The sequence below is a fragment of the Schistocerca americana genome, chromosome 3, assembly GCF_021461395.2.
Source record: "Schistocerca americana isolate TAMUIC-IGC-003095 chromosome 3, iqSchAmer2.1, whole genome shotgun sequence".
In the NCBI taxonomy this organism is placed as follows: Eukaryota; Metazoa; Arthropoda; class Insecta; order Orthoptera; family Acrididae; genus Schistocerca; species Schistocerca americana.
In genome coordinates, this window is record NC_060121.1 from 39,800,742 (window position 1) to 39,815,409 (window position 14,668).

Sequence of the window (14,668 nt, forward strand, 5' to 3'; positions counted from 1 at the left end):
TTCATTATCCACTTGCATGTCTGTATCTCTAAATGATAACAGGGTGTATACGACCCAGGAGATCCACGAAAAAACCTGGAATTTTTTGATCCAGGAGAAAACTGGGAATTTTTGAGAAATCCGGTAATTTTTCTTTGTTTTAGTATTGAGTTAAATTTTTGTAATTTTGACTTGTAAGAACCGACACTCTAACAAAGGATATTACTGTATCCCTCTACTGTTGAATAACACTGCAACAATAAAACATGAACGAGACAAAAAAACGAAAATAAAACTTCAGTTGCGAAGGAAATGTGTCACACACAACAACAAAACACAGTGGTCATACAAGCGTTTGCCAACAGCAAAGTGTGTCAAAGGCTTTGGAAAGACTATGCAGTGCTTCATAACAACAAATTGCCTCCGATGAGCTTGACGTCACAACTGTGTACATTAGATTCGTTCGAACAGTTGTTAGCGGACACATGCGCAGTTGAGTCACGTATGTGTAGTACCTTCTTCTGCTTCTGACTATAGAAGTGTGGCTGTTAGCTGTATAAACAGTAGTAGCATCAAACAGCCAAATGCTACTCAAAAAAATTTTACTGGCGCTCCCAAGCTGCCAGATGCATACATGTGCAGTATGCGAAACGTGGTATCTGGCCTGGGCGGCAATTTCAGAGCTGGGGAGGGGCGCGAAATTCATATTCTTGAGGGGGGGGGGGGGGGGGGGGGACCTTATCTCACGAAGCCTAGCATCTAGCACGCGTTGGTCCATCGATTATTCATATGATTTTGAAACGAATCCCTGTGTTGGTTTTTTAATGTTTTTGAACACATTCTTTCTGAATGAATCATAAATTGATTATTGAATGCGTGTGTAGTGTACATGATGTCTCTGCCAGAGTAATTCCAATCGCATCTAGAAATAAACTTTCCTGCAGACAAAAGGGGATGGGGCTATACGAACTGAGTTGGATAAAGCCGACGGATGAATGCCAATTACTGTTTGTTATGTGGTTGACGGGGTTTGTGAATGATCAGCTTTGTCATAATTACTAGCAAATTCCATAGATTGACTACCAGAGTGGAAATAAACGACTAACAGGAATAACAGATAAGAAAGATTACTTGGTGTATCCAAGAAAATGAAATTTTGACAAAAGTTTTGGCCAGATCACGGCACGAGTAAGAGCCAGTTGTACAGTCCCCGACTGGCAGTTTTGGGAGTAGCATGGAAAACGCATTGTACGTACATGTAATTACGCCTAAGCAAAGAATAAACGCGGGATAACTAAACCGGAATAGTACAGAATTAGTGATGACAAGATTTTGTTGAAATGAGGAAGGAGAAGAAACGGGGACATCACACAAATTATGGAAGAATATGACGATTCCAAATTTGTAAGAAAATTTCCTACTACTACTTTTCGATCTCGTGCTTGAGAAACTGGAACGTATGAATGAAGTGTGAAATTTTTACCTGACATAAAGCTTTTGGCTTTTAGTAGGCCTAATAGGGTGAGGTGCTTCGTGAATTATGTTCTGCCGAGCTATAAAACTGACCATTTGTGACAAAATAAGTCTCGTTTATTTGGTGTGTGTTAACAATTGCTGCAATATTAGACAGGCCTGTTTCGCTTCATCAAGCAGACAGTGACAACATAGACGTAATCAAATCGAAAAATCACACCAGTCTTGAATACTATTTATATTAACAACTTTTCAGTATTAGACAACGACATTTTGGTGTTTCATATAGCAAAACGTTTGACAAACTTTGATAGGGTAATAGATTCTTTAGTAGAAAGGCTAGAGGACAAATGTAAGGATGTAGAAGCTTATCTCAATATGGGTAAGATAGTAAGATAGATACTGCCTGCAGGAAAATTAAAGAGACCTTTGGAGAAAAGAGAACCACTTGTATGAATATCAAGAGCTCAGATGGAAACCCAGTTCTAAGCAAAGAAGGGAAAGCAGAAAGGTGGAAGGAGTATATAGAGGGTCTATACTAGGGCGATGTACTTGAGGACAATATTATAGAAACGGAAGAGGATGTAGATGAAGATGAAATGGGAGATATGATACTGCGTGAAGAGTTTGACAGAGCACTGAAAGACCTGAGTCGAAACAAGGCCCCCGGAGTAGACAACATTCCATTGGAACTACAGACGGCCTTGGGGGAGCCAGTCCTGACAAAGCTCTACCATCTGGTGAGCAAGATGTATGAGACAGGCGAAATACCCTCAGACTTCAAGAAGAATATAATAATTCCAATACCAAAGAAAGCAGGTGTTGACAGATGTTAAATTTATCGAACTATCAGTTTAATAAGTCACAGCTGCAAAATACTAACACAATTTCTTAACAGACGAATGGAAAAACTGGTAGAAGCCGACCTCGGGGGAGATCAGTTTGAATTCCGTAGAAATACTGGAACACGTGAGGCCATACTGATCCTACGACTTATCTTAGAACTAGATTAAGGAAAGGCAAACCTACATTTCTAGCATTTGTAGACTTAGAGAAAGCTTTTGACAATGTTGACTGGAATACTCTCTTTCAAATTCTAAAGTTGGCAGGGGTAAAATACAGGGAGCAAAAGGCTATTTACAATTTGTACAGAAACCTGATGGCAGTTATAAGAGTTGAGGGGCATGAAAGGGAAGCAGTGGTTGGGAAGGGAGTGAGACAGGGTTGTGGTCTCTCCCCGATGTTATTCAATCTGTATATTGAGCAAGCAGTGAAGGAAACAAAAGAAATATACGGAGTAGGTCTTAAAATCCATGAAGAAGAAATAAAAACTTTGAGGTTCGCCGATGACATTGTAATTCTGTCAGATACAGCAAAGGACTTGGAAGAGCAGTTGAACGGAATGGACAGTGTCATGAAAGGAGGGTATAAGATGAACATCAACAAAAACAAAACGAGGATAATGGAATGTAGTCGAATTAAGTCGGATGATGCTGAGGGAATTAGATTAGGAAATGAGACACTTAAAGTAGTAAAGGAGTTTTGCTATTTGGGGAGCAAAATAACTGATGATGGTCGAAGTAGAGAGAGGATATAAAATGTGAACTGGCAATGGCAAGGAAAGCGTTTCTGAAGAAGAGAAATTTGTTAACATTGAGTATAGATTTAAGTGTCAGGAAGTCGTTTCTGAACGTATTTGTATGGGGTGTAGCCATGTATGGAAGTGAAACGTGGACGATAAATAGTTTGGACAGGAAGAGAATAGAAGCATTCGAAATGTGGTGCTACAGAAGAACGCTGAAGATTAGATGGGTAGATCACATAACTAATGAGGAGGTATTGAATAGATTTGGGGAGAAGAGGATTTTGTGGCACAACTTGAGTAGAAGAAGGGATAGGTTGGTAGGACATGTTTTGAGGGATCAAGGGATCACCAATTTAGTACTGGAGGGCAGTGTGGAGGGTAAACATCATAGAGGGAGACCAAGAGATGAATACACTATACAGATTCAGAAGGATGTAGGTTGCAGTAGGTACTGGGAGATGAAGTAGTTTGCACAGGATAGAGTAGCATGGAGAGCTACATCAAACCAGTCTCAGGACTGAAGACCACAACAACAACAACAACAACAGCAGAAAGGAAAGCAAGCCATGTAAAGCTGCAGCATAATCAGAGAGAAGAAAACGATTTTATGTATCCTGTATTTAATTTTATGTCGCACAAAACAGCAAGTTTTTAGGTAATAGGCAGTATGTCAAACCAGCCAACTGGGAGCAGGAGAGGCACCACGGGACATTTTAATTTCCATTGTCGTGAATATAATTTGATGGCATCCATTACAAAATATACACGTTTGAGTGCCATAGAGCAAATACAGTGACGTGCATTAGAAAAATGCTGTATTAAGAGGCATGTCACTGCCGCTTAGGCACACTTAAGACCAGATAACATGTCTTTCATTTTCTCGAATATATATGTTTTATGTAGCAGACTGTTGGGAAAGATGTGTGCTACAAAATGAACATTTTCTGAAAAGACAATTTTTTTAAATTTTCAGCGTCCTGTCTCAAACGCTTGGAGGGGGAGGGGGCTCGGAAATATCGTAGATCCCGGGGCAGATGCGCAGAGCAGTCTTGATTGTAGTGGGGAGGTGGGTAGTCTCCACGTGACCCATGTATACCTGTAGTAATGGAAATGTCGTGTGGCTAGGGCCTGCCGTCGGGTAGACCATTCGCCTGGTGCAAGTCTTTCGAGTTGACGCCACTTCGGCAACTTGCATGTCGATGGGAATGAAATGAAGATGATAAGGACAACACAACACCCAGTCCCTGAGCGGAGAAAAATCTCCGACCTAGCCGGGAATTGAACTCGGGCCATTAGGTAGGACATTCCGTCGCGCTAACTACTCAGCTACCAGGGGCGGACTACGTGTAGTGATTTTGCTATTTCCACTTCCTTTACTGCTCTCACGTCGAATGAAAACAAAACGGATTTCTGTGGCTGGGAGCTATCAAGTGAGTTAAAAAACATTCACAAAATTATGGGGGGCTAAAATGTTATTAGTTTCAGATGTTATTTCCACCTTCCTGTCAGTAAAGCATTAATCGCTTTGCTGGACAATGAAGTTATTTTTGTCGATTTGCTAAAGAAATTTGGCTTTTATTAATTTTTTCTGCTGAGGCATTATTTATTTGAAACGAAGTTTTTAATTCCACGCAGCTGCCTAGTTTCAACTGTTCACTGCATTTCACATGACGTTTTCATCTTCTAACACGTATGGACATTATGCCATAATGAAGAACCAAACATGAGATAATACGGTACTGGTACTCCAAGAAAATTTACACCCCGGAACCCACTCTGAAAAGATTAATATCAGGTCAGGGCCTACTTCACTGGGAACCTTGACATGCGAATGTGCACTATAAGCCAAATTATGCATTTTAGTATGGTTCACGAACGTTCGATGCTCTTTGAGTATCCTCTGATGTCTTGGTTATTTTATGACATAACGTAAGATCTTTTAATGTTTTACATGTACGAACATATGGGCTTTCTACGTCGGCATAGCTGCACGAGCATGATGACGCCAGTTATCTGGCACTCTCTGGCAACTGCTGAAACGAACCTATTTTTAACATGTCGCGGGAAAATATTGCGAATGGTGGTTAGACTTACTTTCAAAGTACATTTCCTTTTACGCAAGATGAACTGTGTGCGAGAATGAACGATGAATTTCTTAAATCACAGAGTGTTTGCTCTCATTTAAAAATCAAGTCTTTGAGGACGAGCCATTTAGAAGAATTTCTAGCCCAGAAGATCAGACACATCATCATTAAACATTTTGCTGACAAATTTCTGTGATGTATCTTAAAGTGTAACACATGCAAAAAAGATCAACATTATATGTGAAAGCTTAGCTTATCTTGCAGCTTATTAATCTGTGGATAGTGAAGAGCGTGTGTGGTAATTATGACAATAAACAATCTCTCGCACTTCCGTCACTTACTATGACGCAGCGTATACACATTACGTGTAGCATAGAGCGCGTACTACAGAGAACTGATTTTATTTATTTATTTATTTAAATGTCAAGTTCCGTAGGACCAAATTGAGGAGCAAATCTCCAAGGTCGTGGAACGTGTCAGTACATGAAATTACAATATAAAAGTAATAACAGATAAAAACAAAAGTTTATGAAACCCGAAAAAGGTCAGTCCATAAGTTTAAGTAAACGCAATCAACAATACAATAAGAATCAGCTTAATTTTTTCAAGGAACTCTTCAACAGAATAGGAGGAGTGACCCATGAGGAAACTCTTCAGTTTCGATTTGAAAGCACATGGATTACTGCTAACATTTTTGAATTTGAGTGGTAGCATATTGAAAATGGATGCAGCCGTATACTTTAAACCTTTTTGCACAAGAGCTAAGGAAGTCCGATCCAAATGAAGGTTTGATAGCACACACGATTACAGCAGCCAAATAGATCTGCTATTGCCAAACATTGCTTGGATACTGGTCACCCCGTGTTATAATAACACCGAGATATTGGCATGCACGTCCAGCTATTGGGACAGTGTTATTAGGGAGGCAGTTGAGATTAAATTAGCGAGCAACCTCGTTAACAGGGATGGAGGTTTCTGCTTAAACTCTGTTTGGAATCCGGCTCTCTCCCTTGTCAAAAAACAGATGGACAGAGTCAACGCTACCTCACCTGTGAATTCATAGTCTCACTGTCGATAGCTCTGACTTTGGTCATCTTTGGTGGTATTAGTGTTCAGTGTGTGTGTTATCTTTCCTGTTTCAGTCCGAGAACAGAGGTTTTAAATTTGCATGTACGCCCCCTGTCCGTTGCAGTTTGCCTTGAAAATGGCGGGGTGTTCTCCCGCCGAAATATCGGCGGTTGCTGAAAGTGTTACCTGGCTGAATTCCCGGAAGTCAGTTGAAAGTTGTGTACGCCAGGAGAAACTCGGGTCTCAGTTATCCATTTGATAAATCAGAATAATACAACATTGCGAATGTGGTTTCCATTTAGAAGTTGTCAAATACTGGCCTGTCCTGTCCTCTCAGCATGCAGGTGGGGTCCCATGTGTCACTGAATATTCAAGGACTGTTGAGTAGCATGTAGTAAATTATGGTGGTGAAATGAAGAAAATGCATCACATGAAACGAATGTAGATTTTACTGTAGAATCATAACCGGCAAAATGGGGTTCCCATTGAAGATGTCAAAGTAGCCCTGCCAGCCATGCACAGGTTGGGTTGAAGGCTGAGTGTGGTGTCATGTCGCCCCTCCCCTCAAAGACAAACAAATTGGAGTTATAATTTTTTTTATCAGTTATGTAGTTTTGAGATATGTCGATGTCTTCAGTTAAAAATGAACAGCCTGTATATTGAAAGCCTAGGTTGTATGTAAGTGGTGGAAGAAATGCATAATATCTATTTCAGGGTGTATACGACATGGGACAACTGGGAGACCCGGGAAAAATCCATGAACTTTTTCATCTGGGAGAAAACTGGGAATTTTTCATTGTTTTTGTTTTTCAGTTAAGTTTTTGCAATTTTGACTTGTAAGAACCGATATTCTAAGAAAGGATATTTCTGTATCCCACTACTGCAGAGTAATACTGTAGCAATAAAACATGAACAAGAGAAAAAACGAAAATAAAACTTCAGTTGCGAAGGAAATGCGCCATATTCAACAACAAATCGCAGTGCGCATACAAGTGTCTGCCAACAGCAAAATGTGTCAAAGGCTTTAAGAAGACTAAGTAATGCTTCGTAACAACAAATTGGCTCCGATGAGCATGATGTCACAACTGTTTACATTAAATTTGTTTTACTAGCGGGATGATGCACATACCAAGTTGATTAGTACCTTCTCCCGTTTCTTTTTACAGAAATGTGGCTGTTGACTGTGTAAGCAGTCACAGGTAGATGCTACTGGGAAAAAATTTACCGGGGGCCAACCTGTCGGAATCGTGCATGCGCAGCAGGCCCGGATCTAGGAGGGGGAGGGGTGAAATTCATTTTCTTGAGGAAAAAATAACCTTCTTTCGCAAAGCGCCCATCATTCAGCGTTGGTCTATCGATTGTTCATATGACTTTGAAAAGCAACCCTGTCGATATTTGAACACATTCTAAGTTGATTTCTGAATGAATCATAAGTTTATTTGTAAATGTGTGCATAGTGTACGTGATGTCTCTGTCAAGGGAATCCTTGTCGCATCTAGAAACAAACTTCCCTGCAGACAAAAGGGGCCATACGAGCTGAGTGGAGTAAAGCCAAACGGATGAATGCCAGCTGCTGTCTCATTATGTGGTTGATTGGGTTTGTGAATGATGAGCATTGTTGTAATTACTAGCAAAATCCATAGATTCAGACTACCAGAGTGGAAATAAAAGACTAACAGGAATAACAGGTAAGAAAGATTATGTGTTATCTTCTCGGTGTATCCACGAAAATGAAATTTTGACAGAAAATTTTTGGCCAGATTGCTATACTAGTAAGGGCCAGTTGTAAGGTCCCCAGCTGGCAGCCATTTTAAGTTCTATTCTAGAAGTAGCGCGGAAAATGTGTTGTACGAACATGTAACAATGCCTAGCCGGAGAAAAATCACGGGATAACTACACAGGTGATTCTGGTAGAGCTAGTGAAGTTAACCGGCGAATAAGCTTTGACATTGGCAGGAATAGTTACAGAATTAGTGATGACAAGACTGTTTGTTAGAACGAGGAAGGAGAAGAAATGGGTCATCACACATATTATGGAAGAATATGATGATTCCCAATTTGTATAAAAATTTCGTACTACTACTTTTCGATCTCGTGCCTGAGAAACTGGAGCGTATGAATGAAGTGTGAAACTATTTCCTAACCTAAAGCTTTTTGATTGTAGTAGATCCAATAGGCATTTGATATTGGTACTTCATGAATTATATTCTGTCATGTTATAAAAAATGACCATTTGTGCCAAAACAATCTCTCTTATTTGGTGTGTGTTACAATTGTTGCAACAAAACAGGTAGGCCTGTTCTGTTTTATCTAGCAGACAGTGACAAAATGCACATAATCAGATCGAGAAGTCACACCGGTCTTGGGCCTTTTTTGTATCAACAGCTTCTTCAGCATTAGAAAGTGACATTTCGATTTTTCATGTAGCAAAACGTTTTACGAACTTTGGTGAAGTAATAGATTCTTTTGGAGAAAGGTAAGCACACTATTTAAAGCTGTAGCAAGAGTAGAGGAATAAAATTCTAGGAGCTAAGGATTGAAGAAATGTGTACTGTCTTGCTTGTTTCTTGTCTTTACTGGCTTCAGTATCCCATGTTTATTTTTATGTCACACAAAGCACTAAGTTGTTAGCTAATAGGGAATAAGGAGTGCAGATTTTCTGAAGAGTTCTTTTTTAACATAAAAAAAAATAAAATAAAAAGGCAGGATATCAAGCTGGTCGACGTGAAGCAAGAGACGCACCACAGGACATTTTAATTTCCACTGTCCTGAGTATAGTTTGAAGGCATCCATTACAAAGTATACATGTTTCAATTCCACAGAGCGAAATACAGTGATGTGCTATAGAAGAATGCTGTGTGAAGAGGCATGGCATTGTACTTTGGCACACTTAAGATCGAATAACATGTCTTTCCTCGAATACATGTGTTTTACGCATCAGACATCTTCAGAAAGATGTGCACTACAAAATGAACATATTTCTGAAAATTCGATTTAGAAAAAAAATTTTGATGTCCTATTTCAAATGCTCTGGGGAGGGGAGGGGGGAGGGAAAAGGGCAGCGGCGCCACTATCTAGTATTGCCCCAGTTCGGAAATATCGTTGATCCGGGCCTGATGCGCAGAGTAGTTTGAGTTATAGTGGGAAAGTGGGTAGTCTCCATGTCACCCGTGTTTACATTTAGTGATTTTGCTGTTTCCTGTTCATTTCCTGCTCTCACATGAAATGAAAACAAAACGGATTTCTATGGCTAAGAGCTAGAAAGTGAATTAAAATACATACACATAGTTATGGAAGGCTAAGATATGTTATTAGTTTCAGATTTTATTTATTTCCATCTTTGTGACTGCCAAGCATTAATTGCCTTGCAGAACAATGAAGTTATTTTTGTCGGTTTGCTGAAGAAATTTTCTTTTATTAATCTTTTCCGCCGAGGCAGTCAGTATATTTGTAATGAAGTGTTCCACACCGTTGGCTAGTTTCAACTGTTCGCTGCATTTCAAGTGCATGTTTTCATCTTCTAGCACATATGGCATTATGCCATAATAAAGAACCAAACATGAAATAACACAGTACTGGTACTCCAACGAAATTTACATCCCGAAAGCCACATTGAAAAGCTTAATATGAGGTCGAGGCCCACTTCACTGGGAATCTGGACATACGAATGTGCACTTCAGATCTGCACATTTTAGTATGGGTCACGAAATTCTGATGCTCTTCGAGTATCCTCTGATGTCTGGTTTCTTTAATGACATAATGTAAAATCTTTTAATATTTTACACGTACGAGCATATGGGCCTCCTACGTCATCGTAGCTGTGTAAGCGTGGTGGCGCCTATTATCTGGCGCTCTCTGGCAACTGCTGAAACAAACCTATTTCTAACAGGTTGCGGGAAAATATTGTGAATAATTGTTTGAAAAGCATTTCTTTCAGAGTAAATTTCCTTAGACGCAAGTTGAACTATGTGCGAGAATATATGATGAATTTCTTAAATCACAGTGTGTATGAATCTCATTTAAAAATCAACTCATTGATGACGAACCATGTAGAAGAATTTTGAGCCCAGAAGATTAGACATTTATGTCGTTATTAAAAATTTTACTGCCACATTTTTGTTATATATCTTGCAGTGTAAGACGCGCGTAAAAGACCAACATTATGTGTGAAAAATTAGTTTCTCTTGCAGTGTATTGACCTTAGAGACCAATATTATATGTGAAAGCTGTGCTTTTCTTTTAGCAACACTATATGTATTAATTTAAACCGTTAACTTTCCTTGTTTGTGTGTTCGGTCTGCTTAACAGTGAAGTTGCTATTGGCAGACTACATCACGTGTCCTAAGCTTTGAATATCCGCTGTTATAGGCTGGCGAGATCACGTGACGTGAGCTATAACTGCTTACAAAAGCACATCGCAATCTTGATTTCAATGCTTTGGAAAGTAATATGCACTTGTTTGGGGGAATTCGAATTTATGCTTTCGTAATTTGAAAATATGCACCGTACATGTTGCTGTTAATTAAAGATCTTTCCAAAATGTGTTTTTTCCCCGAGTTTCGTTTTATAAATCACCGGGAAATTCAACGCCGATGTGTGAAACCATAACCATTCAAAGGATTGTCCTCCCCGATAGCTAAGTGGTCAGCGCGGCGGTCTATCGCACCAAGGGTCCCGGGTTTGATTTCCGGCTGAGTTGGAGATTTTCTCCGCTCAGGAACTGTGTGTTGTGTTGTCCTCATTATCATTTCATCATCATCAGTGGAAGGCAACAGGAATCACTTCCCTAGACGCTCATGTGGTGGACCTCGCTTCCCTGATGACAAGACCTACCATAATGCGGAACACAGAGTATAGTAGTATTCAAAGGATTGATAAGTTATACAGTTCCGAGAGAAAATATACTGTCAGTTAACAGGGAAAAAGTATTTTTTTCACCAGGGAGAAAGTGTATTTTTAATTGGGAAATCCGGTAGAAATCTGGGAATTTTTTCCATGTCTGCGTATGCACCCTTTATTTCAGTTATTACAGATTCTGAATATGAAATAATCTGTGTATAGGTAAGCATCAAAGATGTCTCAAACATGGTAGTCGAATCTTATAGGTAATTTTCATTTGGAGCTACAGAGACTGAATGTTTCAGAGAGAACTTGTGGAATATTGAGATTAAGTTTCCTGGACGTGCTATTGTGATAGGGTGAGACTTCGCTTACGAGCTACAGAGTGGAAGAATCATATGGTTAGAACTGTTACAGGGGGCAGAGATTACTTCCCTCCCCTCCCCCACTGTACTTTGAGAAGTGAGCAATAGAACAGACTCATATGAGCAATGTCTTTGATCTAGTAACAAACAGATCTAAGCTTCTCACATCAGTTCACTTAGAAGAGGGTAACAGCAAAAATAAGGCTCTTATAAAATGAGTTACTACAGCTGCTATAAGGAATGTTAAGAAAAGTAAGAGAAAAAAAAAGTGTAACAAGAGTGAGAGGAAGCAAACTGTGTAGTATCTGAGCAGTCAACATCAAATATTCAATGCAAGGGATGGACATATGGAGCACAAGTAAATAAAATTCAAAGCAGTGTTCGATTCACTTTAGATTTCACAATACTGTTATGATATTTAGGAGGGCTGGGAAAGATGCACCATGGTGCACCTTGGTACAAAAGGAAAGGGAACTACATCCAATATATAAAGAAGTTGAAACATTATTGACAAAACCTAGAAAAAGATAAACAGAGTATGTTAATAGTAATATGAAAAGACAAATAATAATAATCTGAGCAGCATTCAATTAATTTGGTATAAAATTTTGCTGACTAATTTGACCAAAAAGCCTAAAAAGTTAATAGCTAATTTAAAGTCGGTAAATAGATGAGAATCATCTACTTCAGTTTGTAAGCAGTATCATATATTCTTACTGTTAACAGGCTTTTTTTCATTAAAGGCATATTATCAGGAGGATAGAAGTGGTGCCAGAGTCACGAAACCAGTACCTGCAAGATAGTCCCAGCGATGGGCGTGCCACAGCTGTTGGTCCATGCGGTGGCTTCTCCACACAGTATGCTTGCATGTGTGATTACCACAATATGCCTTATCGGGAGGAGGTGTCCTGGGTATGTTTTGTTTTACTTCACTTTACTATGATGGAACTAGCATAAAGATGCACTGTTACCGTGTCTTCTTATTATATTAGCTTTTACCTTATCATTTATTTTTCGTCATGTCATTCAGTTGTCAAGACGCAGTTGTAATTGTATGTTAAAGGAAGTCATTAATTACAGATAAAAATTTTGATGTCTGTTTACGTATCCTTTTTTCTTGTTGAGTGCTGAGTTGGCATTAGTAGTGTACTACTTAACTATGTACGTGTTTAGACTATTATCTTGATAACAGAATGTTATTTTTTATTATTGATGTGTTTTCAAGTGTTCATCAAAGTTGCTGATTCCATTTTATACAAAATATTTTGCTGATTGACCTGGTCGTTCCATCAGCTGCCGTGAGTTGTGTAATGAGTGCTTGTTACTCCAATGAGACTGTGAAGTATTACTACACAACTGTTTATAGCAGAGTTTGGTTCCCAATGCTCTCTACACCCTCTGATATTAATTTTTTATTCAGAGCCCACACTGTTATTCCACAAAATGCACGTTCTCTGTATATTCCATCTGTGGTGGATGATACAATCCACAAGACCTTAATTGAGTGCAAGGTCCAAAGCTGTGGTTAATTTGAAATCTCTGTCCCATTTTACTAGGTTCTTTGATATCGTCATTTCAACGTAGTCTTTAGGTCTGCTGTCCCAAAAAGTTGATGTTTGCACCACAATATTGATCTTGTCATATGAGTGAATTGGTCAATCATCAGAACACTGTGCATAATAATGGAAGTAGCAACTTGACACAACACTATAAAGAACACCATTAATCATTCACACTGAGAAAATCTGATTGGTCACATAACTGTTTATGTTTGCATTTTCATAAAATGTATAATTGTCCTTTCCGTAGGACGTGGACACAATATACCTCTCTCACGACACACGAGAATTATGTCTGAGGGACTTCGACCACCTAGATCCAAAGTAAGTATCACATTTCAGTTTGCACAATAATGACAGAATGTGTGGGCGGAATGCTTCAGTATTGTATGGTAGAGAACAAAAGTTGGTGAAAAATTTGGGGGCAAAGTACTTGTTTTTGAGACCAACACTTAACCCCATTGCTATTCAGTTTGTTATCTGACTCATTACAGAATGTTTTCTCCTTCTGCGTTATAGTACACTGGTGATGCCTGTAAGGAGAGCTGTGCAGGGATCAGCTGGAATGTAGTGTAACAACTTTTCCTGGGAGTTGAGTTCTCTTTCAGAATCTTCACTTCTGTTTCAGTATATTTGTACAATTCCTCTGCAGCTGAATTATCTTGCTTCAGTAATTTATGATGATTGAGTCATATGCCAAAACAGAACTTGGGAAGAGTATGTATATTTTTGTAGTAGGTATTCTCTGTATGATAATTACCAGTTGCCATTTTGGCTCTCGAGGTTTTCTCAGATGCCTCGGTTATAGAGCAACTGCTGGAAACACAAATATATATCCAAATCCAAATCTCAGCATACATTCATTCTTTGGTGTTCTGATGCTCCCGTAGCTGTTTTTGCAGAATAAATTATGACAATTAAGTTTCAACTGTTTATTCAGGCCACAAAGTTTTATGTTATTCTTCTTGCCCCAATGTGTTCAGACACATTGGTGCCATGACTGCAGGGGGATTCGTATAGTATTGAAATCTTGAAATAAATGTTTTACAATAAAATTCATGAGTGAAAAGTAGGGCTAAAAATTTTATCTGTTGCAATCTTCTATGTTAATTTTTAGTTTTGTATGCTTTAAGAGGCTTCAATAACTGGTCATATAGCTTCTCACCTGCAACAGCGTGATGCTTTTGTGACAGTAACTGGAGGTTAACGTAATAAATTTGTATTTCCACTGTAATATTTCACAACATAAGTACTAAAAATGTGTGTGTGTGTGTGTGTGTGTGTGTGTGTGTGTGTGTGTGTGCGTATTTGTTCTGTACTATACGGCTCTGAAGAGGGACATGTATGAAGCTTGACAACACATTCATTTTTCTGTGTGTGCCTAAAAAACCACTTAGCACTTCAACTATACAGTGAACACCAACAATGTAGAAAAAGGTAGGTTGCTACTTACTGTAAAGAAGACACGTTAAGTTGCTGACAGGCACAAGTAAAAGACACTTAAACACAAAGCTTTTGGCCACAGCCTTCACCAGCAAAAGAGAAACGGAGGAATACACAATTCATATGAACAAGCAAGTACATCTCACGCACACATGGCTGCCAACTCTGGCAGCTCTGGCCAGAATGCATTTGTGATGTGGAATGGCAGCAGCAATTTGGAGGAGATGCAGAAGGGGAAGGGATAATAGTATACGAGTAGAGGGGGCAGAAGAG

The 14,668-nt window shown here is 39.1% G+C and overlaps 1 protein-coding gene across 1 annotated transcript in view; it reads left to right on the plus strand.

The window, feature by feature from the left end:
• LOC124605305 (F-actin-uncapping protein LRRC16A) overlaps window positions 1–14,668 on the plus strand; it is a 528,830-nt gene that overhangs the window by 233,361 nt on the left and 280,801 nt on the right. The window contains exons 6-7 of the mRNA XM_047136886.1: window positions 12,137–12,305; window positions 13,203–13,276. Of these exons, the coding sequence (XP_046992842.1) occupies window positions 12,137–12,305; window positions 13,203–13,276 (243 nt within the window). The remainder of the gene's footprint in view (window positions 1–12,136; window positions 12,306–13,202; window positions 13,277–14,668) is intronic.